We start from the raw sequence: 27,315 nt of genomic DNA, 5'->3' as shown, positions 1-27,315 counted from the left end.
CTTTGCCTGGAATAGAGGCTTGGGTATTGTATACCTACATGAAATTATTTTTCACGGCACGTACTGTTTAGGTGATCGCGTTCATCGATGGCAATCGTTCGGCGCTACCCCTAAAAGCCGAACGCTCATCAGTTAGTACAGTTCATTTCCATTTTTAAAAAAATAGGATATTGTAAGTCCAACGGACCTACCGTTCAGCGTCCTATCCACCGGAGCCGCCAAAGCAAATGAAGCGGACGAGGGGGAACTCTCTTCTTCTGGGACAAACAAACAAAGGGGAAAGGGTAGCTATCCTTCGAACTCGCCTCGTGTAGGAATCTTGTACAGAGTTCGATTCTCGGCGGTGGAATTGCCATGGACGAGCAGTTCATCCTCCGCGTGCCCCCATCCGTGGCGGAGCAGATCGAGCGGCTTATGAACGAATCTGCCGCCGGCTCATCCTCCAACCCCGACGACGCCTCCCTCGACCTCTCCTTCTCAGGTGCCCTCCAATTCTCTTCCTCCCCACCCCGCGAATTCTACTTCCTGTTTCCGCGGGAAATTGGTGTATGGCAGTAGAACTGCGGATTTGTGATGGCAACAGAGACGGGTATTTCGCGGAGAATACGCTGCAACAGCGGCGCTTAATTGTCGGATAGTTCGTTGGCAGAACAGCATGCCCGCACGCTGTTTGACGAACTGCTCAACCCAGGCACCTTGAAGGCTACCGAGGGGCATTCCGTTCAGTGATGACTATCGGTTGTGGTTTGGCGCGCGCGAATGCCACAGCGTGTGTGGAATGGGCATTGCGGATACCCTGCCCTAGGGGATAATCTCGCACTACTGACTGGCATCATGGTGTGTGTTCAGTTTTCTCAGTACTTCGGAGCGAATGGTCCAGATTAATATTGACAAAGTGTAACCGTGAGTAGGGGGCTGTTGTAGTTATCAATGTCCTAAATTTGTTTTGCAGTGATAGGTAGGTTAGAATGTGTTGATAGCAGATTGGTCAGTTGTAACTGTCTCATTAACACAATACAAATATCCTGCTTGTTGACGCAGATTAATAGATAATCGAATATCACTGTAACACAAAACTTTACGTCTGTGTAGTTTCTTTGTAGCTTAACCGCTGTTGAATTATGAGTTCTTACCTGCGGATGAGATGAGACCAATTTCAGTTTCTCACTTAATTTTTGTCTGTGTTTGTATTCCCTTCTTCACAAGTTACTGAGATTGCATGTCTACGCTCAGATGTGCTTAACTTGGCTTATATGAACAAAACCATGAAACCAGTCAGTATCAGTAATAAAAGGGAATTTTGGATTCAGTAAATATATACTCCCTCTGTTCCAAATTACTTGTCATGGTTTTAGTTCAAATTTGAACTAAAACCACGACAAGTAATTTGGAACGGAGGGAGTATCTCTGAAGAGCTTAATTCGTTTCATTGTGGCCTGCCTGGCTCGTACTAGACAACCTCTGCAATTATAGCCTTAAATGCTGATTACCAAACTTTCTATGTAACACTGTATGTGTGCATATTCAGTTTATTCACTCGTTTCCAGTAATAGTACAACTCAGTGGTCTCTCTTGATTATAAGGAACACAATACAGGTCTACGATTGTTATCAGGAACTGAACTTTACCTAATCCTTATTGCCTTCTCGTTGATGGCATTTTTCTTCCTACAGAGGATGGAAGGAGTGGCACATTTATGATTGGTAACCAGAGGTTTCCTGCATCTCTCTTGGATCTCCCAACCGTTGTGGAGTCATATAAGACATATGATGATTCCTTTTTAGTTAAAACTGCTGATATTGGTCAGGTAAAAGTGAAGATTTATGTATATATCTTGTTAATTTGTAGGCCTCATAATCATTTTAAACTGGAACAGATGATAATGGTAAGAGAAGAAGATGATCCTGCTCCAGAAGGAGTTGAATACAAGCATGGACTTACTCCTCCAATGAGGGATGCACGCAGGCGACGTTTTCGCAGAGAGCCTGACTTGAGTGTATATGAAATTGACTACCTTTCAGCCATATTTGTTTCCCATGTTGATGAAAACACACTGTTAATCAGGACGCTAAAGATTGCATGCACTCATTTCTGCAGGCAGAGCTTGTTCACCGAGTTGAGAAGGATCTTATAAGTATTATGCAAGGAGTGCCTGTCAGTATCCTTTTGGTCCGTGTGATTTGCCAAATGCATCTTAGATTGCAATGGAACAAATGACTAGTAATTTGTTTTGTTCTGTACTGTTTAGTTGGTAGTTTTGCACTTCCATTGCCTCATCAACTTCCTGATGAATAAACTGCTTGCCCTTTACTTTAGAAACCATGATGTCTATATGTAGTTCCCTTGTTGATAAGGATAATGCTGAGAATCTCTTAAGCATGTGATTATAGTGATTGCCTATAGAGGTTTCCAAACCTAACCTTCAAAACTTGGAATGAACCTAACCTTCAAAACTTGGAATGCCTTGTCGAAAGGTGTTTTGTATCATGACTGCATTGCGTCCATGGGTCAAACCATCATAAAAGGAAACTTTGCCGTTTATATGCAGATCTGTCTATGTATAAAGTTCTTTAACTTGTTTATAGACCAGAATGTTGGTGTAGCTGGAGGCGGTGAAGGTGGTGATCGCAAGAAGGCTGCACCAGCTCCTGCACCCAAGCCTGACGTTCAAGAGCCTGCTGCAAATGGCGAAGAAGCTGAGGCTGATCGGAGCGACTCTGATGAGTCGGACAGCTGAAGTGGACCAGAATAGGTAGTGCAGCCTCAGTTGGCTGATCAAACCCAGTGTATGTATTAGGCGATTCAGATCAAAGAACGCACACTTTTACCAAGCAAGTGTGCTTGTTGTCTTCTACTGTACTGATTATCATCTCATCAGTAACAATAAGAGTGTGACTTTCCATCATGGTGGAAGAGTGTCCGTATCCTCCCATAAGGTGGTGCTCGAGTCCTTATTTGTTCAGCCAGATGTTGATTACAACAGTGCTGCAATGTTGCTGTTTTCATAAGATTCAGTTGTGAATGCTGAAGATTTCATGTGCTTCATTTTGTTGCACCGCTATTCGTGAGGAGGGGGGGGGGGGGGGGGGGGGTGTTCCAGATCCTAATTCTCTTGTCACAAAGGCATTCGAATTCTTTTTTCTTCTAAACAGGCATAATCCCTTTCCATTGAGTTATAGGGGGCGGGAAAGGGGATGCAAGTTCAACGCATAGCCGGGAAATCCACCACAGGTGCTTGTCATCGAAACACCCGTTATGGGGACGAGAACACGACGCGACACCAAAATCCATCTATCCTATTAACACTTTGAACGCCCATGCAGGAGCACCACAAGGCAAAACACCCACACAGGGGCAAGGTCACTCACAGGTATCAGGACTAAACCCAGGAACACAAGACCACCTACTGAAACAAAATAAGACCATCACCAGCAACAGAATCAGTTGCACATCCTGCCATCAGCCTAGCCTGAACGCTGTTGTGCTGCTACACAGATCCTCATCATCTTGTTGGCGTTGTCCTTCAGCATCATGGCTCCTCTCCTCAGATCGTCCCCATCGCCATGTTTCGGCATCCCTGCCCAGTATAATAAAGAAGCACAGGAAGCAAAGACAATTTCAAATGGAGATTTAGGAAACTTAAACTGGAATGTCGTCCTATTATGGCAGTTCCATATAGCCCAGCAAACAGCAGCTAAACTGACAGTATAAAAAGATTTCCCCTTCTGGGAAGAAAGCATAGCACCAAGCATAGAACTGCCGAATGTTTTAGTACCAAAAACTGAAGCGACAGTCTACCAGGCAATTCTGGCCATTGGACATCCATATAGCCCAGCAAACAGCAGCCAAACTGACAGTATAAAAAGCTTTCCCCTTCTGGGATGAAAGCATAGGCATAGAATTGCCGAATGTTATTAGGGCATAAATCAGCACAAAAAACTGAAGCAACAGTCCACCAGGCAATTCTGGCCATTGGACATCAAGGCGTTCGACTTGATCTGGTAAAACAAAAGAGCATCCGCTCTCCCTGCTTTGGCTGCTGTCTGTGATCCTCTTCCCAGGTACTTAACTTAGGAAGTAAAATAAGACAGAGATCACTGGAACAAAGACTTTCTGAAGTTACGGTCCAGTGGTCCATGTTACATTTTCCCCTCCAAATCCAGATACTTCGATTGCATTGTCACCAATCTTTTGAGCAGTGCAATTGACGGCACAAAACCCACCCACAAAATCATATACTTAATGAACAATCCAACAACATGAGTTCCACACATCCTTGCAGTTCTTCAGTATCATCACAAGTCTAAAGTCTAATTCAACATACCAACAAACAGAATAACCACCATCAATACAAACCCCAAAATTACAACAACAAAAACAACAACAGACACTGGGGTATTCATACAAATCCATGTTACATCCTCTTAGAAATCATGCTGATGCTCATTCGCAAAAGAGGGAAGCCATGTTTTAAGTCAACAGCATTCTGGAACCGAGAGACAGTTGATGGCGGTAAAATCATGCGGCGCCACATCCAGTTTGATTATCCAGCACTCCTGCATCCTGCAACCAAAAAGGGCAACATTGAGATCCAAGGCAGAACGAAATATTACAAGTAGAAGCAAAGATATGATCATGTCAAAGTGTCTGCATTTATACTACTTCAAAAAATCCTGGCAATACTTGTAGCTGTGATGTGCACATTTACGTCAGTGTCAACTATCAGGAGAACAGTTTACAAAAGAAGGAAAACAAAGAAATCTAGGTATAAGATTTACAATGTCAAATACAAAACATTACTATGATTGTCTCATGCTTCAAAGCATCCTAGCAGCACTTGGAAATGCAAGTAGCAGACATGCAGCAACTCCACATGAATAATATGGACCACAAACTAGTATTTGTGGTAGATTTCCTTTCCATTAGTGTGCGCAAAAAAAGAAGCAAATTTTCAAGCCTCAAAATGCCAAATCAACTAGATTAGTGATCATGACTACTCAAAACACAAGTCACTAACAAGGTACAGATCCACAAACTCTCAGTTCAAATCCAACAGACTATATTCAACAATATTACTAGTATTTTGAAACATTATGTCAAAAGCTCCCTTTGTTCACAAATGTACAACCATTGGAAGTTGTGACAGATTCATGGCCGGCTAAAAATGTGGGTTGATGAGATGGTTAGAGACTTAGTGTTCTTCGGGATGTGGTTGCAAAGCCGGTTAACCCAGGTCAATGACCCAGCAATAAAGCTCTTTATTCTTAAGTAACAATTTTATTCTAATCCAGGTATATATTTAGGAGCTCTCTGATGAGTACCAGAGGTAGTGGCTTCAGGTCCCGGTGACTATGGTTGAAAACTTGAAATCATCATACTTAAATCAAAATGAAAGTCTCATCATCTCTCAGCATTCAATTCCCTCTCCAGACAAAACAACCTACCAGTTATCAGGCAGCAAGCTTATCTTAATAGCTAAGGAAAACTGCCAGACCAGACCTATATTACTACTATGCTACAAGACACAAGGATTATGCTAACAATATCCAAAACATTCAGGTATTTCACATCTCACAGTACACGGTGAATCAGCTAAAACACAATATGCCTACTTCTCAGTTCTCACAGCTTTAGGAGGATCTCGAACAATCATCCTGTGTATGTTCCTCGGAGCATATATAACATAGCATGGTCTGGGAAAACAAAATTATCACATGGCATTCTAAAGCCTGGAATAACATATTTTACTGTAACATATTCTAGATAGCTCATAAATTCTTTGGAGTAACTTTTCCATGCCAATCTAACATTATCACTAATGCATCTCACAGAAAACAATGAAAATCTTCCAATTAGCTACACGAGGGAAGAATGACAAAGCACGAACTCCAACGATCAGAACATACAACTCCTTGATGAGAGTATTCAATTTATGATCCAAGGGCTATGGGCAGGATGAACTGCAGCCAATCTGGTTCGTCCACACAAAATCTAATAGGTGAAATCCTAGAAAGAGCGAATTGCGCTATTAATACAAGAAGTTGTCCAGGAAGTTCGGTTCCATACATCAAGTATCAAATTTTACACTTGGGTACATGATGTTGCATTAATGGTATAAAATAGCTCAGCCCAACCACGCGAGGCCAACGGGGCACGCCATGGGGTCGTTTGGATTATAGCCCCAAGCTGCCGCGCCAAAAAAATTGGGGTTCATTGCTAAGACGAGCAGCCGCTTGGATGGACGCCAAATTTTGGGAGCCACGCCAATATTGGGCAGTTCAATTTTTACGCCCACGAGCGGGCGAAACGCTGGCGGCGGATTCTCTCACCAACATATTAGCGCGCCAGCTATTGGCAGGGCGTGCGCGGGTGGAAACCAAACAGTCCCATGTACCAATTCACCTCTAATGGCTGGAGTTTTTTTTTTGGAAAACTTGCAAGTTACAACTTATTACTTTGGTCCTCCTTGATCATTTAGTCTTCAAAATAGCCATTGGTCCTAAATTCTCAAATCGAGCGTCAAATCCCTAGTTCAATCACCATTCCTCTCGTACCCGAATCCAGCGGCAGCACTCACGCCACCCCTCTCGCACATGTCCCCTATCCCACTCACTCAACCCAGGGACGACGACATGGCCAAACAGCGAGGCAGAGCCAGAGGACGGCGCTGCACATGCCATTGGTGAAGTGCGCGTCTTGCCAGAGAAAAACCATGGTGATGTATTTCCAAAGTGAACTGATGAACATCATTTCTTACATTGCAAGACACGATTGAAAGATGTCGACTTTCTAAATACTTGCATGAACATATGTGAAAAAAGGGCATTGTAATCCTAACAGAGCAATCTATCAAAACAGTAAACTACTGATGCATTTATCACCTGATATAGTACAACAACATTCGCAAAACTACTACTGCCTCCGTCTCAAAATATAAGACGTTTTGGCAGGCCAGTTTAGCCTACAAAACCCTCTTATATTTTGAGAGCCTACAAAAACGTCTTATATTTTGAGATGGAGGTAGTACCATTAACTACCAATTACAGAGAGATTAACCAAGAGCATGAAACCTGTTGTGAGGAGTTAGTTGCAAATAGTAAAGTGAGAAGGGTTAAAATGTAAATGTAGTTTGTATATACTGAGACAAAGAGGAATGAATCGGGAGATAAGGTTCTTCCAGAAATCCCTAGCTTCCCCCCTTAGCTTCCTGGCTAGAGAAGAGAAATCCACAAAATCCAACAACATGGTGTCAGAGCAGGTGCTGTAGCCGCCGCCGGCGACCAAGGGAATGGTGGCGCTCCTTGCTGTTGTCGAAGAGAGAATAGGAGTGCTTCTGGTGGTGGACTGGAGCGAATAGAAGAAGGAGCTGCGGCCAGGGTGTGAGGCGGTTCAGCGGGTTGGAGTTGAAGCTGGTGGCTGTGCGACCTGGGAGTGGTGCTCCTGCTTGTAGCCTTGTGCAGGCTGCTCGAAATCGGAAGCCTCGGCAAGGGTGTCGCCGGCAGAGAGCCAGCGCACGGATTGTGTACAGTTGGGGCAGCAGTTGGTGGAGAGCCACTGATTTGGAGGCGAGCAGAACTGTAGGTGTGGAAGCAGGCTGGAGGTGCCAAGCAGAGGTGTAGGAGAGTGTTCCCTGGAGGTGGTTGCGTGGTGTTGCTGGGCAAGATTTGTGTCCAGAAGGAGGCAGGAGCTGCTGTTGTGTTGCAACAGAGAAAGAAGCACCAAAGGTCACAAGTGTGCTTGGTCCTGAAGCAAGAGGATTTCTGGGCTGCTGAAGACAAGGTCAGAGCAGCACATCAAGGAGAGGTTTGCAACGATGGGTGACAAGGATGCCGCTCCATCGGGAGTCACGGCAGGGGAGCTTGCAGCGGTGTTGCAAGCCATGGATGAGAAATACAGATTGTTGTTCGAGGCTATGAGCAAGCAAGGAGGGAGTTCAAAACCAGAAGCAGAGGTCAAGGAGGAGGTTCATCCATTGCAGATGCCCCTGGTGAAGTTAGATGGGTCTGAAACCTATGCAAGTTGGGCAGAGCACGCAGAGACAATTCTTGTCTCAAGAAGTCTAGAGGGCTATATACATGGGGCAATTGAAAAACCAGCTGACGAGAACTCCAAGGAAGGCCAGAAGTGGAAGATGACCAACGCATTGGTGAGAGCATGGCTGCTGAGTTCAGTCTCACCTCAAATTGCTAAGTAGGTGGAAAGGATTAAGGAGGCGTCAGAAATTTGGCGGCTACTGAAAGGTACATATTCTGGAGTCGGTAATGAGATGCTTGCTTGTAAAATTCAGAAGGAGCTGCAGGGGTTGAGTCAGGGTGACAAATCAGTTGTGGATTATGTGTCCGAGTTGAAGAGATTGTGGAGTGAGATTGATTACTTTGATCCAATTGATATGGAGTGTGGCAAGTGTATTGAGAAATTTAACAAGTGGACGGAAAAGAGACGTGTGAGGGACTTCCTAAATGGACTTCATTCTAAGTATGAAAACAGGAGGGCTGCACTGTATGGTAGCGGAAAGCTTCCTACACTGGAGCAGGCAATATCAGCTATCATTAGTGAGGAAACCAGGTTGAAATTAGAGGCAGCCGGGTCAGTGATGCAAGGTATCATGCAGCGGCGATCAGCACTCTATGCAGCAGAGGGTGGAAATTATCAAAGGTCGGGATCAAATACAACTGAGAAGAAATGCTTCGAGTGCGGTCAGCCAGGACATTTGAAGTTTTCATGCCCTGACTTAATGGGAGGCGGCAGAGGAAGAGGGCAGGACTGGCGTGGAAGAGGCTGTGGCCGTGGGCTTGAAGGACGAGGCTACCGTGGGCGAGGTACACGCCCTGCTGCTAAAGCAAACACGTCGGTGATCACTGAAAATACCACCCAAACTATGAGTGTTGAGATGACTGCTGAGGATTGGGAGAAGTGGTGTCAATTCAAGGGGCTTTCTCTAGGTGACAAGCCAACTGTTGAAGCGCCTACCTCTGCAGCCTTAGCAAATTTTGGTGGTAACAACTCTCACACTGTGATAGATAAGTCCATTGATGCACCATGGTTATTAGATTCAGGTGCATCTAGACATATGGCTGGTTCCTACAGAAATTTTATTGACTATACTCCTGATTTAAATAAACAAACCGTTAAATTAGCTGATGGCTCCTCCCAAACCATTATGGGATCAGGGACAATTATGTGTAGCACTGATATGTCTTTGTCATCTGTTTTGCATGTTCCCTCGTTCCCAATAAATCTGCTATCCATCAGTTGCATCACAAATGAACTTAATTGTGTTGCTATCTTCTTTCCATCATGGTGCTTGTTTCAGGAACTTGGGACTGGAAGAAGACTTGGGACGGGGATCATGCATGATGGACTGTATTATCTGGATAATAATGTGCCACCTGTGGTTGCAGCTGTTGCGTCCCTTACACCACTTGACGAATTCCTTCTTCACCACCGCAGGCTAGGACATATGTCTTTTGTCACCCTTGGTAGGCTTTATCCTGCTCTTTATAGTAAAGTTAACCAGGGGAGTCTAGTATGTGACGCTTGTCAATATGGTAAACAAACACGTAGCTCCTATACATCGTCTGATAATAGAAGTGACACACCACTTCAAGTTATACATTCTGATGTGTGGGGTCCTAGTGGAGTTCCATCTTTAAATGGATATCGCTCGTTTGTTACCTTTATTGACTGTTGTACTAGAGTGACTTGGGTTTATGTGTTGAAGAACAAGAACGATGTGTTTGAATGCTTTGTTGATTTTCATAATATGATCAGAACGCAATATAATGCTTGTGTGAAAACATTTCGCACTGATAATGGCACGGAGTATGTGAACAAGGAATTTGATGAGTACTTATCCAGTTTTGGGATTATTCATCACACAACTTGTCCAGGTACTTCAGAGCAGAATGGTTTGGCAGAAAGGAAGAATAGACATCTTCTGGAAATCACTCGTTGCATAATGATATCTATGAATGTTCCTAAGTTTTTGTGGGGTGAAGCTGTAATGACAGCTGCTTACTTGATGAATAGAATTCCATCCAGGGTACTTGGTTATAAAACACCGTTAGAGTGTCTAACGGGTGAAACAAAATATGTGGTTCCACCTAAGGTCTTTGGGTGTGTTTGTTTTGTGAAGGATTATAGACCATCTGTTGGCAAGCTAGATCCAAAGGCGTTAAAGTGTGTATTCGTGGGGTACTCTGGTAAGCAGAAGGGATATAAATGTTGGTGTCCATCTGAAAGGAGAATGTTTGTGAGTATGGATGTGGTATTTAGGGAGCAGGAACCATTCTATGGTGAACCGACGGATTTAACCGATGTCTTCCCTGATTTGTTTGCTAATGAAAATGAAAATTTAGATGCAGATTGTGAGACAGGGGGAGATAAGGAAGACGAAGATGATGCAACATCAAGAAAGATGATAATTGGGGTAATTCCAGTGGAAACAGAGCAAGAACGAAGACATGAGCAGCAGTATGATACATCAAGTGAAGCATTCCGGTGGCCAAAACCAAATGAGAAAAGGGAGATTCAGGTGTATACACGAAGACGTCGTATTGAGGAGGAAAGGATGCAAGTGTTGGAACCTGAGCCTGAGGCTTATGGACAACATGGTGAGCAAGAGAAGGAGGCTGACCAACAAGATAATACTCAAGTTCAAACTAGTGATACTGGACCTTCCTTGGACAGTGGTAACATCTCTTCTCAATATGACGACCTTGATGTCCCAATAGCTTATAGAAAGCAACCACGAGCTAGTGCCAGAAAATTGCCCTCTAAATTGGATCCTTATAATGTCTCCAACTATGTCTCTTATGACATTGTTGGTCCTTCTTACAAGTCCTTTATTGCAGCGCTGGATTCTGCAGAACCCTTACCACGGGACTGGCAGGAGGCAAAATTAAACCCAAAATGGAGGGCAGCAATGCTTGAGGAGATGTCTGCTCTTGACAAGAATAATACATGGGTAATTACTCCACTTCCTTGTAACAAGAAAGTGGTAGGTTGCAAATGGGTGTTTACCATAAAACATACACCCGAAGGGAAAGTAGATAGATATAAGGCGAGACTTGTGGCGAAAGGTTATAGCCAGACATATGGGGTGGACTATGATGAAACCTTCGCCCCAGTTGCAAAGATGAACACCATCAGAGCTTTAATCTCGGTGGCAGCAAATAACAATTGGAAGTTGTTTCAGCTAGATGTGAAGAATGCATTTCTTCATGGAGATTTGAAAGAAGAAGTTTATATGGAGATTCCACCAGGGTTCAGTGGGCCTGAGACAATGGGTAAAGTGTGTAGATTGAAGAAATCACTTTATGGACTTAAACAGTCACCAAGGGCTTGGTTTGGGAGATTTCGCAAGGAAGTCTGCACTTTGGGTTTTCGACAAAGCAATGCTGACCATACCCTTTTCTTTAAGCACCACGAAAATAAAACTGTCGTATTGGTCGTATATGTTGATGACATTGTGATCACAGGGAATGATGATGTGGAGATAAAGAACTTGAAGAAAATGTTGGCGAAGTCATTTGAAGTCAAAGACCTTGGCTTCCTCCACTTCTTCCTGGGAATAGAAGTAGCTTATGGAGCTCAAGGTATCTATATCTCTCAAAGGAAATATGTGCTTGATCTTCTCGCTGAAACTAGGATGCTTGAAAGTAAACCAGCTGCCACACCAATTGAGCCAAACCTTCGTATTACAGCCAATTCAGGAGAACCTGTTGATAGGGGGAGATACCAGAGACTTGTGGGACGTTTAATCTATCTATCCCACCAGACATTGCATATGCCGTAAGCCTCGTGAGTAAATATATGCATGATCCTCGATCAGGTCATCTAGATGCAGTAAATAGAATTCTGCGGTATCTCAAAGGTTGTCCTGGAAAAGGAATTCTCCTTTCCAACCATGGGCATCTAGAAGTTGAGGGATACACAGACGCTGATTGGGCTGGGTGCTTGGATGACAGGAGATCCACTTCAGGTTATTGCATCTTCTTGGGAGGAAATTTAGTCAGTTGGAGGAGTAAGAAGCAAAGTGTTGTCGCCAGATCCACAGCAGAAGCAGAGCTGCGATCCATGGCTTCAGGGCTATGTGAGTTGTTATGGCTTCGATTATTATTAACTGAACTTCGGTTGTTTAAAGGAGGACCACTCAGGCTCCATTGTGATAATCAAGCCGCAATCAACATTGTCAACAATCCGGTTCAGCATGATAGAACAAAACATATCGAAATTGATAGACATTTTATTAAGGAGAAACTTGATGAGGGAGTACTTCAAGTAGGTTTTGTTAAAACTGGAGACCAACTTGCGGATGTATTAACAAAGGGCGTGAGTGTTGTATCCTTCTTTAAGTTGTGTGGCAAGATGGGGCTCTTAGACATTTTCACCCCATCTTGAGGGGGAGTGTTGTGAGGAGTTAGTTGCAAATAGTAAAGTGAGAAGGGTTAAAATGTAAATGTAGTTTGTATATACTGAGACAAAGAGGAATGAATCGGGAGATAAGGTTCTTCCAGAAATCCCTAGCTTCCCCCCTTAGCTTCCTGGCTAGAGAAGAGAAATCCACAAAATCCAACAACAAAACCCCAGTTGAAATTGACAGAACGAACCGCAAAGAGCACAAAAAAGTGAAAAACTACAAGCCACAACCACAACTAATTCTGGCTGCACACACGTCCCTTCCGCTCCCCCTCACGTGCCGCTCACGCGAGAAAAATACCGCCCAAACGCTCCAGATCAAAGTGGCATTCCACGTCGGCATCGCGTGAGTGAGTGGGGCTGTTTTGTAGTACCATTTATACAGCATCATGTACCCAAGTGTAAACTACTAAACTTTGATACTTGATGTATGAAACTGAACTTCTTGGACAACTTCTTGTATCAATAATGCAATTCAGTCTCCCAGAAAGGCATAGTGACAATACCACTACCGATTCCAAAATGACGAAAATATTCACCCTGCTGTCCCCCAAAATGGGAATTTCTTCACACTGATATTACTAGATCATCAAAAAATAGGTAATGCAAGCATGCCCCACGAAATTCCATCGTTAACACAGCCTACACGAGCACGTTTGGACAAGATCGCTAAACAACATTGCAATAAAGATGGGCAAGATTGCTACCAAGCATCGCAAAATTATACTGCCCAAATCAGAAACACAAGGAGTGCAAATGGACAAAATAATTACCTTCATCATAGTGGCGAGAGCGAGCAGCCACTCGAGCTTGTCAAGAGTCGCCTCGTCGGCCTTGTCCAAATCCACCTCAACCCTCCCATCCACCTCCTGGATCCACCCGCCTACGTCCTTCATAATGACGGCCGCTTTGTACTGCAAGTCCACCGGCAGCCGCGGCAGCTCATCCTTGAGCCTTGCCCTGCGCTCGGCGACCGGCGGTGGCGACTGGAGCGTTGCAGAAATGGAGGCCCACCCTGACTCGAAGATGCGAGAGAGCACATCAGCACTCTTATACACATCATCGCCCTTGTAGTTGTAGGTCATGGCGTTGCGGAAGGTACGCCGGACATCACTGGCAAAGCAGAGCGGGTTCTGGTAGCGACGCCGTTCAAGGCGGCGGCGGACGGTGCCGAGATCCATGGGTTGGCGGATTTCGGAGTGGTAGTCGCGGAGTCCGAGTTCGTATGAATCCACCGGCTTGGCGAACACCCACCCGTCCTCATGTTGCAGCAGCTCGTCCAGCAGCACGCGGCAGCGTTCGAGGGCACGGGGAAGATCGGCGGCGGCAAGGTAGTTCGCAGGTTTAGGGAAACCGGGCGGCGCTCCGGCCGGGCTGCTTTGGGACGCCATAGCTAGGGCCGGCCGAGAGGATTTGGGTGGGAGTCAAATTTGGATCAGTTTCAAAACCACGAATCCGGATGCCGAACCCTTTTATAGGACACGGCTAGGAATGAGACAGGTGCATGGCCCTTGGATCAAGTTATTGTGGACCGTCAGATTTACCTCCTCAAATTACCACCCTCTTTTTTTTTCCAAATCTCAAATTACCACCCATCTTCTTGTGGTTTTCAAACTATAAACATCCTTGAAGCATCGATGCTTTCAAGTGTGCTCCCCATAATTACTACTATAGGATTAGATCTAGTAGCTTTCTCTGATCACGCATCTTTCAATAAATACTCTAGATAAACAATAATTAATCCTGATATTGGAGGAAGCAAATATTGCTGTATTTAGAAACATAAATTTTGTGATGGTTGAAGCATGAACGTACCCAATCATTGTAATAATACCAGTGAAGCATATGTGTGAGTACATAGTCAGAACAATGCAATCCTGCATTTTTTTTTGTGGGGACTACCCTTCATGCTTCGTTCTTAGTGCTTCATTTTATGCTTTGAAGCATGTATTGTTGGATTTGGATGTAAAGTTATATTTGCTGCTATGAAGCATGCATGGTTGGACTTGGAATTGGATTTTTATGAAAGGTGAAGCATGAAAAGTATAGTGCCAAAATATTTTTCATTGTGGTCCAAGGAATGAAGCACACATATATGTACTAGCTAGGAGCATACTGTGTATGAGTTTGAAGCATGCCATATCTTATACTGATGCATGCACACACGTAGGTATTAGGAAATCTATTGTGTTTGTGTTCGAAGCACATCACATATAATGTTGAAGCACTAAGCCAATGGAAGCACACATGTATGCACTAGGTAGCTTGGTGTGCAAAATACCGAAACTTTTCATCTATGCTAATGAAGCACTTATTTTACATGCATTCAAACCACATGTGAGATAGTCTTCGAGGAGTGTTGGTAAGATTATTGAAGCGGCTGAGGGGGGGGGGGGGTGATGGTGAGGCGGGATCAGCAACGAAAGCCCTGTTGCGGTCATCATCCCCGACGTCGTCGATGTTCCGATCTTCCCATGGTGAAGGGACCGCGACTGCCTACGTTTGCGATGATGTTGGGGTAGCACTGGCGAACGTGGTATGTGGTGTTGGAGGTGGATCACTGGATAATGTGAAGGAAGCACAATCTCGTTGGCACCGTAGCCGCATCGAGGAAGAGTGGAGGGGATCAAATCTGGGCGACATGGTGAGGTGGATTGCAACCACGAGATGCAATGGACTTAATCTGAGTTACGTTGTTGGAGAGAACATGTGCAACGCAAGTGAACAGCGGGCATGGCAATGAGGTGGGCTGCAATCCAAAGAGAGATGAACGGGATTGAGGATTAGTTAAAGGAGAGAAACAGACAAGAGGAATTGGCGGGTTTAGGCAAACATGACTACATGAAAATAGGAGGTTAGAACGAGGTGAAGGATTTCACTCAGACATTTCGGCCGTGGGATTAAAGCCGAGTCGACGGTGAACGAGAGGTCTAGTGCATAGTTCCTGTCAGACTATAGATAGGAAGGGTTTTCCTACTCTTATATGCTGGAATTAAATTTCGAAAGCCGAAGCTAAATGAGTAGCTCATGACTCGGCTCGAATCGAGCCGAACTCGATGACTGATGAGTCGAGCCAAATAACATGAGATCCTTTATACTTTCTTTTAGAACAGCTTACATTAGCTAATGAAAATTATATGAAATGTCGATGTCGGCTGGCGGCTGGCCGTACCATCACGGGCGGACCCGGGATTGGGCCAAGCCCATGGCCCCAAGCTGCTACAATGCCTCTATAGTGTCGCTACAGTGCGTAATGCTATAGTCAACGAAGTAATCCATCATCACGCCCCAGGCCCAGGCCCCTCGGCCTGGGTCCTGGATCCGCCACTGTGTACTATACATGCTGCACATTGCACTCTTTGCAAGATATAGGACGTCAACATTTGATCTTCTTTTTTCATACTGAAAAATCACGGATCTGAAGCTTCTCGTCATTTGCTTGATCTCACGAACCACGTGACCGAAGATCTCCATGCTTCCTTCATTCATCGCTCTAACCGCTTCATCATAGTTAGAGCTTAGGACGAATCTCTTCATTCCCAGGTCAGCGGCCAGTGCTGGCCCTTTCGACACGAAAGGGCCTCGAGTATCACCGGATGAGCAATCCCTTCATGAACGACCATTGAAGCATCAAGGAACGCCTCGTTGCCATCCCGAATTATTGCCGCCGGTGAGTTTGAGTGCTTGGTCTTGGACAACGCCGCGTCAACATCTATCTTTAGACTATCCGTCGGGAGCGACGTCCATCTTGCTACCAGGATATATCGATTTGTACGTTTCTTAGATAGCCCCACATTCAACAAAAAATTGTACATAAAAGCATGTGCGGAGAGTGGGCTCTCATAAACTTCCTTATGTATTGCCTTTCTCCGATCATGTCAAATTGCCCACTTTGTCACTACCGTCGTCTTGAATTCCTCGTGTTTAATCGGATCCATGAGGGCGAACAACCACTTTCTCGTCGATGGCTCAGTCGTCTTAGCTAGGTGCTCGGCGATCAGCTCATTTCCCAAAGCCCAGACGCACGTTGCCATCGTGCAACTGATATGGGAGTGTCTCCAGGACTCCATTGCACCATAAATTTTGCATCTGCTGCTCTCCGCTATATGCCTGTGAGCTACAACATCTCCCGCAGGTAAAGAGTGTTGTGCCAACCTCCATCAGAATACTTTCAGCTTCGAGGGCACCTTCACCTTCCAGAGGTTAGCCGAGGACATACTCGGAACGCAAGAACACGAAACAGATTCAAGTGCGGAAGAACCGAGCTCTGCAAATTCAAGAACTTGCACACGAACAGCTCTGCTCCATCCAGACAACAAGAACATCCAACGGAGCCACCGAGGGTATCAGCATGATTTTGTGAAGTTACGGTCCGGTGGTCCATGTTACATTTTTTCCTCCAAATCCATATACTTCAATTGCATTGCCACAAATCTTTTGAGCAGTGCAATTCATGGCAGAAAATCCACCCACGAAATCATATATTTAATGAACAATCGAACAACATGACTTCCACACATCCTTGCAGTTCTTCAGTATCATCACAGGTTCAAAGTCTAATTCCAATATAACAACAGACAGAATAACCGACCAGCTACAAACCCCCAAATTACAACCACACTGACACTGGGGTATTCATACAAATCCAGAGTAGGGATATCTAGGCTAGCGATGTTACAGCCACTTAGAAATCATGCTGATACTCATTCGCAAAAGAGGGAAGCGATGTTTAAGTCAACAGCGTTCTGGAACCGAGAAACAATTGACGCTGGTAAAATCATGCAGCGCCACATCAAATTTGATTATCCAGCGCTCCTGCCTCCTGCAACCAAAAAGGGCAACATCGTGATCCAAGGCAAAGCAAAATATTAGATATGATCATGTCAAAAGTGTCAGCATTTATACTCTTTCAAAACATCCTAGCAATAGTTGTAGGCATGATGTCCAGGAAAACATTACAACTAGAAGGAAAGATATGATCATGTCAAAAGTGTCAACTATCAGGAAAACACTTCACAAAAGAAGGAGAACAAAGAAATCTAGGCATAAGATTCACAATCTCAAGGAATACAAAATTACTATGATTGATGCTTCAAAGCATCCTAACAGCAGTTGTAAATGCGAGTAGCAGACATGGAGCAACTCCCCATGAATAGTATGACTACAAACTACTCCCCCGATCCAAAATAAGTGTCGTGGTTTTAGTTCAGGTTTTAGTTCTGAACTAAAACCACGACACTTACTTTGGATCGGATGGAGTAGTATTTGTGGTAGATTCCTTTCCATCAGTGCGTAAAAAAAAGAAGCAGATCTTCAAGCCTCAAAATGCCAAATCAACTAGAGTAGTGATCATGACTACTCAAAACACAAGTGAGTAACAAGCTAGACATCCACAAACTCTCAGTTTAAAATGTAACAGACTATAATCAGCAATATTAGTATTTTGAAGTGAAGCATTATGTCAAAAGCTCCCTCCTTTCAAAATGTACAACCATTGGAAGTTGATGAGATTATTAGAGACTTAGTGTTCTTTGGGATGTGGTTGCAAAGCCGGTTAATCCAGGTCAATGACCCAGCAATGAAGCTCTTTATTCTCAAGTCAGATAACAATTTTATTCTAATCCAAGTATATTTGGGAGCTCTCTGATGTGTACCAGAGGTAGTGGCTTCAGGTCCCAGTGACTATGGTTGAAAACTGAAATCATCATACTTCAATGAAAATGAAATTCTCATCATCCCTCAGCATTCAATTCCCTCTCCAGACAAAACAACCTACTAATTGTCAGGCAGCAAGCTTATACTACCATGCTACAGGACACACTAACAAGATCCAAAACATAGATGCATGACACAAGGATTTTGTACTCCCTTTACAGAGGGAGTACCATTTATGCAGCATCATGTACCCAAGTGTAAAATTTGATACTACTTGATGTATGAAACTAAACTTCTTGGACAAAACTTCTTGTATCAACAATGCAATTCACCCTCCCAGAAAGGCATTGTGACAATATCACTACCAATTCCAATATGACGAAAATATGCACCTTTCTGTCCCAAAAATGGGATTTTCTTCACGTTGGTACAACCTGACACCCTGGACTTCTTATTATATCATCAAAAATAGGTTTCCATCTTTAACACGGCCTACGCGAGCACGTTTGGACAAGATCGCTAAACAGCATTGCAATAAATATGGCCGCTTTGGACAAGATTGCTACCAAGCATCGCAAAATTATGCTGCCCAAATCAGAAACATAAGGACTTCAAATGGACAAAATAATTACCTTCCTCATGGTGGCGAGAGCGAGCAGCCACTCGAGCTTGTCAAGAGTCGCCTCGTCGGCCTTGTCCAAATCCACCTCAACCCTCCCATCCACCTCCTGGATCCACCCGCCTATGTCTTTCATAATGATGGCCGCTTTGTCCTGCAAGTCCACCGGCAGCCGCGGAAACTCATCCTTGAGCCTTGCCCTGCGCACGGCGACCGGCGGCGGCGACGGGAGCGCCGCCAAAATGGAGGCCCACCCTGACTCGAAGATGCGAGAGAGCTTAGCAGCACTCTCATACACATCGTCTCCCTTGTTGTTGTAGGTCATGGCGTTGCTGAAGGTACGCCGGACATCCTTGGGAAAGCAGAGCAGGTTCGGGTAGCGACGCAATTCAAGGCGGCGGCTGACAGTGCCGAGATCCATGGGTTCGGCGATGATGGAGTAGTAGTCGCGGAGGCCGAGTTCGTATGTATCCACCGGCTTGGCGAACACCCACCCGTCCTCATGTTGCAGCAGCCTGTCCAGCAGCATGCGGCAGCGTCCGAGGGCACGGGGAAGATCGACGGCGGGAAGGTAGTTCGTAGGTTTAGGGAAACCGGGCGGCGCTCCGGCCGGGCTGCTTTGGGACGCCATAGGGCCGGCCGAGATGATTTGTGGGGGGGGGGGGGGGGGGGGGGGGGAGTCAATTTGGGTCAGATCCGGATGCCGTACCCCTTTTATAGGAGACCGCTAGGAATGACACCGGTGCATGGCCCTTGGATCAAGTCAGTGGAGCGTCAGATTTACTTCCTCAAATTACCACCCATCTCTTGGGGTTTTCAAACTAAACATCCTTTACCATCGATGCTTTCAAGTGTGCTCCCCATAATTACGCTAGGATTAGAGCTAATTTTCTCTGATCACACATCTTTCAATAAATACTCTAGATAGCAACAATTAATCCTGACTAGCAGGAAGAGGTGCGGCGACACGCCTCGCCCAAGAGAGCCCATGTGAGCGCTTTGTGTTATAAAATGGAACAGTGAATAAGAGGAAGAAATCGGTCGAGCAGTATTTTTTGTTTATCGAGCTATTTCACGTAGGTCTTTGTGCATATTTTTTTAATCAGCAAAGATGTATGCATCAGACATGGCTGCCAATAGATAGATATGATTCTATATAAATACATATATGATCATTTGGTTGACCCTTTAACTCACATGATATACATAGAACATTTTTGCAATAGACAACTGAAAACTGTTGATAAGAATTCAGAAACTGAATCCTTCTGTGCATCATGAAGGGCTTCTCAGAGCAAAAAAGATCACATGAATAATTAAAGGAAAAGGAGAGACAACTTAGTAGAGAGGAAAGGAAAGGGAGAGGATGCATACCAACATGGATCGAGGATGACATGGACCGTGAGAGCAAGCAACAATCTATATGTGTGTGGTACCCATTTGGTGACATGACCAATCCTTCTGTTTCATCGGTATTGAGCTACCGTAGCAGCATATCAAAGCAAGAAGTATCAAAGTTCTAACCAGATCCATGTACTGTAAGTTGCATTGACACCTCAAAACAATCGCCTTACACCTATATTTCTTATATCTAGGCTTCTCACATTAGATATTTAACTTCAAAAAACAGTTTTGAATATGCCTGTTCCACAATATTTCATTTTGTATAATTTGGTGCACGTATATACAACAACAACGAGAAGACGTCAATTAGAGGTTGAATTTAAAAGAGGGCAGAAGGATCAAATATAGGGGGCGCAGCGCAAGCTATTTTGAGATATAATTGTTCAGCTGTAGAATGAAAGACCCCAGGCGCATAAATACTTGAAAGTGCGGACGAAAAATAATAATTCTAAAATAGAATAAGAAATATCCAAGGAAAGGAGAATAGAACACACTAATTACCAATTTTGAAATATGTTTCCATAAACCTGATATTGTATAGCTGCTATAGCATGTTAAAAAAACTGAGAAGCACCGGCCGGTGAGTGCGCGCACTAACTCAGTCCATTTGTTATGAAGAGTTAGCTAGGCTTTTTTCTATGGATTTCATCAATGTCCGTTGGATCTGCGACCCACGGTTCAGGCTCAAGTGACAAACCAGGAATGCTTAGAGGACCATGATCAGAATATTTGAAAAAGATTACCATAGAAACAGGGGAGCCATCATGCTGGAAACATAAGTTTTTGAAACTTTGCATTTTTATTCTTATCATAACTTATGAACTTCCATATGGTAAAAACAACTTTAGAACTGTCATGTGGATGCTCACCCTGTACTGTGCTATATGAATTCTTCAATTTTTTATCCGGAGATTTCCTTCAACTCTCAAAGTTGGAAAGATCACGGCTTTTGCTAAACTGGGAGCATTCATATGCCATGTCAGGCTTGAATTTTGATCTCTAACTAAAAGAGGGTTCGCTCAACTGAAAACATGTACTGCATGCACAACTACTGTCAGGAAAATGATTGTGGTAAAGAAGCATGATCAGCTAGGGCATCATCACTGGAAATTGGATTGATTATCCAAATTTTATCAGCACATCATGGTGCAGAGAAAAATAAACAAACTACATTGCGAAAGACTGAAAATACCTACTCAGAATTCATGTAATGAGTTTTTCCTTCGGTACGCAGTTGATGTATTTATTAAGTTGAGACCCGCAAGCTGCATATGGCAACCAATAAGAAGAGAACAGAGAAACTCTTGTAGGCACACTCCTTACCATGTTCCCTTTCTTGCTCCAGCACAATTTTTTTTTCTTGAAATCCTGGTTGGAAAGTTAATTTGATAGTATTGTTTTAACACAAGATTTGATACAATTTGTTACTGGCAACACACATAAACATTCTGCTTGATGATGCATAGTCTAGTGACATGTGTATGTAAATCAAACTGACAACTCAAGATAGAGAGTGCTAATTTTGCTTGTTCTAAGCATATATATACAGGTATTTTATATCTGCTATAAGTTTAACAAAGCTGAACCAGCAGAGGAAAAACAGGGAATACATGCAGATCAGAACATGTAGATGAATAGATCACCAGAGCGCTGCTCGATTGATTCGATTTCTCACCTCTGTATTCGGAGCTGCGGATTTCCTTGAATTCTTTTTCTCCACAAGGATTCCTCAATCACATGGATTGGTCAGTTCAATCTGCAAAGCAATTAAGTGAGGCCAGCATAACCAAAATGGAGTACATAAGAGGTTTTGTAGTATCAGAATATCACTCCATTTATCTTTGTTCACTCTAGAAGTTCTATAGTATAAGAATATCACTGCATTTATCTTTCTTCTCTCTAGAAGTTCTGTAGTATAAGAAGCTTTATGTTAGCCACTAAATGGAGTATGTAACATGGCGTATATGCATATATATATATATATATAAGCTACTTGAGGTGTTATTGTATCCAAACACAAGAATCTTAAGAGATGGACATGTAAAGAAAATGCTAACTTCGAATTTTATTCAGATTTGTAATGAAAACATCACTGCCTTCGAAATTTTTCTTTCCCCTTGACCTTGGAATGAACAAAAATGGAGGCACACAAATTAATTCTTGCAAAGGGGAAATGACCCATAACCTGAAGATTGGGAAATCAGAAGAAACAATTCGTCTACAGCTTGTGATCTATAATTTGACCACTGTGATTTCAGCCAAGGAGAGTGATGCTTCCAGTTTCCATCAAGTGTGACAAATCTGGAAAAACTAAACATGTAAATATGTGTTTCGTCTGTATATTCATACATATCAGTAGGGATATCATACTATTTTTGCACCAACCAGAAAAAAAATCAGATTTAAGCAGACAACTAAATATGGAACATGTCGTTAGTTGTGGATGATAGAGTTGAACTTGATTAAATTAAACTTTATTTCAAAAAGATGGTGAGGTGCAAAATCACAATGATATCAAGTTTGTTTCAAAAAAAAACAATGATATCAAGTGATGCATATTTATTGTCCAACTGATGCCTTCAATTTCAATCCCCTGAAAATAATCACATCTAACCCACCCCACTCCACTGGCTTGATAATAGGTAGGCATAGAAAAGATCCCAAAAGAGCAATTTCCAGCTACAGAGAGAAACGACAAGAGTAAATACCTTGAAAGATTGTTTGGACCTTTCTCCATCTTATTCTTGAAAGGCAACATGATTTTAGAACTCTGAAGTAAAAAAGGAACATTGGTAGCCGCTGAACCAAAGTAACTCACGCCAAGTTCTCAAGCGTGGCTCCTTCACTCTACCTGTAACAAACAAAAACAAAACAAAGATGAGATATCCCTAAAGAGAGAAGACAACAGGAAGCAAAACATGGTCCAGCCCGACGGCAGGTACCTCTTGATATGGTGGCTCTACCCCCCTCCCTTCTCCATCCCTGAATCATGGCCGGTGTATTGCAAGGAGGGAGAGAAAGGAGAAACGGAAGAGACGGCCATCGAGGCGTTCCTGATCTGTAGAGGTAGAATGTGAAGAAGGATAAGGTCCAGGGAGCCGTTTCCTCCTGAGGCACACAGGTGAATGGCGACCGGCAGCAGCGAACCCTAGATCAGAGGCCAACGATCGGTAAAATCGGCGAGGAGCTCGAGCAAGAGAATGGGGCATGGGGTGGGGGAAGAAGAGATGAGAGAGGAGCCGGGAGTGGTGCATCGGCAACGACCGTTGCTGGATCACGGTGGGAGCGGGCGGCCAGGGATGGACATGGACCGGTGGTGGGGTGAATGGTCTGCTCTCCTCTCTCGTCCTCTCTAGAGGCAAAATTAGTAAATTTGATCTCAGAGTGAAAGTATTTTACAAACTCGTCGATGATGGCATTGTGGTAGCAATGATGAACGTGGGACGTGGTATTGTTGGTGGATCACTGGAGAACTTCAAGGAGGCACAATCGTTGGCACCATAGCCGTGTCGAGGAGGATTGGAGGGATCAAATCTGGGCGGTATAGTGATGAGCTGGATTGCAACCACGGGATGCAATGGACTGAACCTGAGTTGCGTTGTTGGCGAGAACTCATGTCACGTGGACGGCTAGTTTAAGGAGATGGGTTGGAATTTAAAGAGAGATGAACATGACTGATGATTAGTTTAAGGAGAAACAGACAAGAGGTATTGGCGAGGCTAGACGAACATGGTTGCATTAAAAACAAGAGTTTAGAATGATGTGAGGGATTTCGTTCGGATATCTCGGCCATGAGAAGCCGAGCCAATGGTGAGCGAAAGGTTTGACGAATAGTTAATGTCAAACTATAGATAGAAATGGTTTTCCTACTCTTACAGGCTGAAATTAAAAATCGAAAGTCAAAGCTAAACAAGTAGCTCGCGACTCGGCTCGAATTGAGCCGCACTCGATGACTAACGAGTTGAGCCAAATAATATGGCATCGTTTATATTTTGTTTTAGAACAACTTACATTAGCTAATGAAAATTATATGAAATATCGATGTCGGCCGGCGGCTGGCCGTACCATACATGCCTCACAATGCACTCTTTGCAAGATAGTGGACATCAATATTTGATCTTCTTTCTTCGTACGAACCACGTTACCAAAGATCTTCAACTGCAGAGGCAAAGACAGTAGGACTACGGGAGCAAGCACACGTAGAACGCAAAAACACGAAATCGATCAATGTGGGGAAGAACCTCACCAAGAACAAAGCTCTCCAAAATCAAGGGCGTGCGCACGGAGAGCTCTGCTTCATCCAAACAAGAAGAAAATACTCAGTAGAACCACCCAAATTATTGGTCTAACACTGAAGAACAGATCGATCATCCAAAGAACTTCACACACGAATCATCTCTGGAGCACCTGAATCAAAACAGAAAGAAAAGGTGAAAAACAAAATTTAGAGACCTTTCCTCCTCCTCCTCCTCCTTCCCCCTCATGGTGAAAACAAAAGAGCTTCTGCTCTTCCTGCTTTGGCTGCTATTTGTGATCCTTTTCCCAGGTCCTAAATTAGGAACTGAAATAAGACAAACATCACTAGAACAAAGATTTTCTGAAGTTACGGTCCAGTGATCCATGTTACATTTTCCCTCCAACTCGAACAACATGACTTCCACACATCCTTGCAGTTCTTCAGTATCATCACAAGTCTAAAGTCTAATTCCAACATACCAATAGACAGAATAACCCACCATCAATATAAGCCCAAAAATTACAACCATACTGACAGTGGGGTATTCATACAAATCCAGAGATATCTAGGCTAACGATGTCACAGCCACTTAGAAATCATGCTGATACTCATTCGCAAAAGTGGGAAGCCATGCTTAAGTCAGCAGCGTTCTGGAACCGAGAAACAATTGATGGTGGTAAAATCATGCAGCGCCACATCAAATTTGATTATCCAGCGCTCCTGCCTCCTGCAACCAAAAAGGGCATCATCGTGATCCAAGGCAAAACAAAATATTACAACTAGAAGCAAAGATATGATCATGTCAAAAGTGTCTGCATTTATTTATACTCCTTCAAAACATCCTAGCAATAGTTGTAGGTGTGATGTCCAGGAAAACATTACAACTAGAAGGAAAGATATGGTCATGTCAAAAGTGTCAACTATCAGGAAAACACTTCACAAAATAAGGAAAATAAAGAAATCTAGGCATAAGATTCACAATCTCAAGTGCAAAAATTACCATGATTAATGCTTCAAAGCATTCTAACAGCAGTTGTAAATGCGAGTAGCAGACATGCAGCAACTCCCCGAGAACAATACGACTACAAACTAGTATTTGTTGTAGATTTCCTTTCCATCAGTGCGTACCAAAAAAGCAGTTTTTCAAGCTCAAAACGCCAAATCAAAACAATATTAGTAGTGGTGGTCATATCTACTCAAAACACAAGTCAGTAACAAGGAAGACATCCATAAGCTCTCATTTCAAAATCTAGTAGACTATACTCAGCAATATTAGTATTTTGAAGTGAAACATTATGTCAAAAGCTCCCTTCGTTCACAATGTACAATCATTGGAAGTTGTGACAGATTCATGGTCAGCTAAAATTGTGGGTTGATGAGATGGTTAGATACTTGGTGTTCTTCGGGATGTAGTTGCAAAGCCGGTTAATACAGGTCAATGACCCAGCAATAAAGCTCTTTATTCTTAAGTTGGATAACAATTTCATTCTAATCCAAGTATATTTGGGAGCACTCTGATGAGTACCAGAGGTAGTGGCTTCAGGTCCCGGTGACTATGGTTAAAAACTTGAAATCATCATACTTCAATGAAAATGAAAGTCTCATCAACTCTCAGCATTCAATTCCCTCTCCAGACAAAACAAAGTTGGCTGCTGCTACTAGTTGTCAGGCAGCAAGCTTATCTTGGTAGCTAAGGAACACTAACAGACCAGACCTATACTACTATGCTACAGGACACAAGGATTATGCTAACAAGATCCAAAACAATTAGGTATTTCACATCTCACAGTACACGGTGAATATGCCTACTTCTCAATTCCCACAGCTTTAGATGGATCTTGAACAATCATCCTGTGTATGTCTGGAAAAAAACAAAGTATCTCTATATAGCTCATAAACTCTTTGGAGTAACTTTTCCACGCCAATCTAACATTATCACTAATGCATGCCACAGAAAACAACAAAAACCTCCATCCCACAGCTTTGATCAGAAAAAAGGGTGGTGTGCCATATATTACATTTATTATACAATGGACAATATTTCTATGGTGTACACCTCAATAGCAGCAGTGGGACTGTAGGGGGCCTGTGTCGGCCCAGTGGGAACCAGGGTACCACAGACCATGTGCCTACGGCCCAGGAGGGGTCGCTCGGCCCAACTCATGAGGCGGCCCACCAACGGGCACCGCGAGCCGAGAGCCTCGTGAAGGGCTCTCCCCAGTAGAGGACTTCACCGTTTTAACCACAAGCACGGGCTGCCTCGCGAGGTCGCCCCCTCACGGGGCGCCCCCCTCTTGAGGCTTCCCATGGAGCCGTGCGAGGCGGGAGCCGCCCGTCACGTGGGTGACGTCGACAAAGCAGGCAGGCTGGCCGGGGCAGTTTCCCATTTGGTGATAAGGGAGCAGCCATGCCTACCTACCCCCAAAGAAAGTCCCAAGGGTTTCCCCTTTGGTAATACAAGACCAAGACGGTGGCACGGCAGGACGGAGGTCATCATGGAGCCCCTGACGAGTCATGGATAACACCTTTTGCAGGCGAAGACCACCTTTCGTCAGAGAAGCACCAGCGCATGTCCCCTTTTGAATTGCCGCGCTGTTATAGCCCTTCCCGCTCATATTTTTGGGGAAGAGGCCCAAGGCGCCGATATAAGGGACAGCCGGACAGGGCAGCTGTCGTAGAGAGGATGGGTTCCTCACCTCCTACTCAAACCCTAGCGCCATGGCTAGTGCCCTCGAGCTCCGGCTCATCTTATAGCTCCAAGAGTTCTTCCCACAAGTAAAATACGACCAAGAAGCAGTAGGGTAACACCGCAAGGTGGCCCAAACCTGGGTAAATCCCCGTGTCTTCGCCATGCCTAGCTCGTAGCCTCGTAGACGCAAAGCCAGGCCCCTAGAGCTCGAACCAGGGTTTTGGTGGATTTCCCGTAGCTCAGAATCAATCCGCCGACATTTGACGCGCCGGGTAGGGGGCTTGGTTTTTG

At 44.0% G+C, this 27,315-nt stretch overlaps 3 protein-coding genes across 5 annotated transcripts; 1 reads left to right on the top strand and 2 right to left on the bottom strand.

Moving 5' to 3' along the window:
- The first annotated feature begins 212 nt into the window (after positions 1-212).
- Positions 213-2,905, top strand: LOC125544276 (transcription initiation factor TFIID subunit 7). 2 transcript variants are annotated; one of them, XM_048707894.2, is made up of 5 exons: positions 216-481; positions 1,674-1,807; positions 1,877-1,996; positions 2,098-2,158; positions 2,586-2,905. In XM_048707894.2, exons 1-5 carry the CDS (start codon positions 355-357, stop codon positions 2,735-2,737), a joined length of 594 nt encoding a protein of 197 aa, XP_048563851.1. In that variant the 5' UTR covers positions 216-354; the 3' UTR covers positions 2,738-2,905. The 2 variants fall into 2 exon arrangements, with proteins under 2 accessions (XP_087403435.1, XP_048563851.1); XM_087547309.1 differs by having other exon boundaries at positions 213-481; positions 1,674-1,996.
- A 1,355-nt stretch (positions 2,906-4,260) lies between these two features.
- LOC125548462 (transcription factor GTE10-like) lies at positions 4,261-13,845 on the bottom strand. The gene is made up of 2 exons (XM_048712052.2): positions 13,194-13,845; positions 4,261-4,563 (listed from the first exon to the last, which is right to left on the bottom strand). Exons 1-2 carry the CDS (start codon positions 13,809-13,811, stop codon positions 4,519-4,521), a joined length of 663 nt encoding a protein of 220 aa, XP_048568009.1. The 5' UTR covers positions 13,812-13,845; the 3' UTR covers positions 4,261-4,518.
- A 3,057-nt stretch (positions 13,846-16,902) lies between these two features.
- Positions 16,903-23,669, bottom strand: LOC125544275 (transcription factor GTE9). 2 transcript variants are annotated; one of them, XM_048707891.2, is made up of 6 exons: positions 23,041-23,669; positions 22,807-22,949; positions 22,284-22,399; positions 21,774-21,854; positions 18,708-21,466; positions 16,903-17,242 (listed from the first exon to the last, which is right to left on the bottom strand). In XM_048707891.2, exons 5-6 carry the CDS (start codon positions 19,323-19,325, stop codon positions 17,213-17,215), a joined length of 648 nt encoding a protein of 215 aa, XP_048563848.1. In that variant the 5' UTR covers positions 19,326-21,466; positions 21,774-21,854; positions 22,284-22,399; positions 22,807-22,949; positions 23,041-23,669; the 3' UTR covers positions 16,903-17,212. The 2 variants fall into 2 exon arrangements, with proteins under 2 accessions (XP_048563848.1, XP_087403434.1); XM_087547308.1 differs by having other exon boundaries at positions 18,708-20,174.
- Between the last annotated feature and the right edge of the window lie 3,646 nt (positions 23,670-27,315).

Source organism: Triticum urartu, chromosome 3A, assembly GCF_056163025.1.
Source record: "Triticum urartu cultivar PI428250 chromosome 3A, HENAU_Tu73, whole genome shotgun sequence".
Classification (NCBI taxonomy): Eukaryota; Viridiplantae; Streptophyta; class Magnoliopsida; order Poales; family Poaceae; genus Triticum; species Triticum urartu.
Note: the sequence above shows the minus strand (reverse complement) of the source record. Positions and strands in the feature narration are given on the sequence as shown.

Excerpts from the sequence above, each read along its gene's own strand:
- LOC125544276 (XM_087547309.1), top strand. The coding sequence starts at position 355 with ATGGACGAGCAGTTCATCCTCCGCGTGCCCCCATCCGTGGCGGAGCAG. Across the intron at positions 482-1,673 it reads CCTCGACCTCTCCTTCTCAG|AGGATGGAAGGAGTGGCACA; the intron begins GTGCCCTCCAAT and ends TTCTTCCTACAG. Across the intron at positions 1,997-2,097 it reads GCAGAGAGCCTGACTTGAGT|GCAGAGCTTGTTCACCGAGT; the intron begins GTATATGAAATT and ends TCATTTCTGCAG.
- LOC125544275 (XM_048707891.2), bottom strand. The coding sequence starts at position 19,325 with ATGGCGTCCCAAAGCAGCCCGGCCGGAGCGCCGCCCGGTTTCCCTAAA. Across the intron at positions 17,243-18,707 it reads CTCTCGCCACCATGAGGAAG|GAGGCAGGAGCGCTGGATAA; the intron begins GTAATTATTTTG and ends TTTTGGTTGCAG.
- LOC125548462 (XM_048712052.2), bottom strand. The coding sequence starts at position 13,811 with ATGGCGTCCCAAAGCAGCCCGGCCGGAGCGCCGCCCGGTTTCCCTAAA. Across the intron at positions 4,564-13,193 it reads CTCTCGCCACTATGATGAAG|GATGCAGGAGTGCTGGATAA; the intron begins GTAATTATTTTG and ends TTTTGGTTGCAG.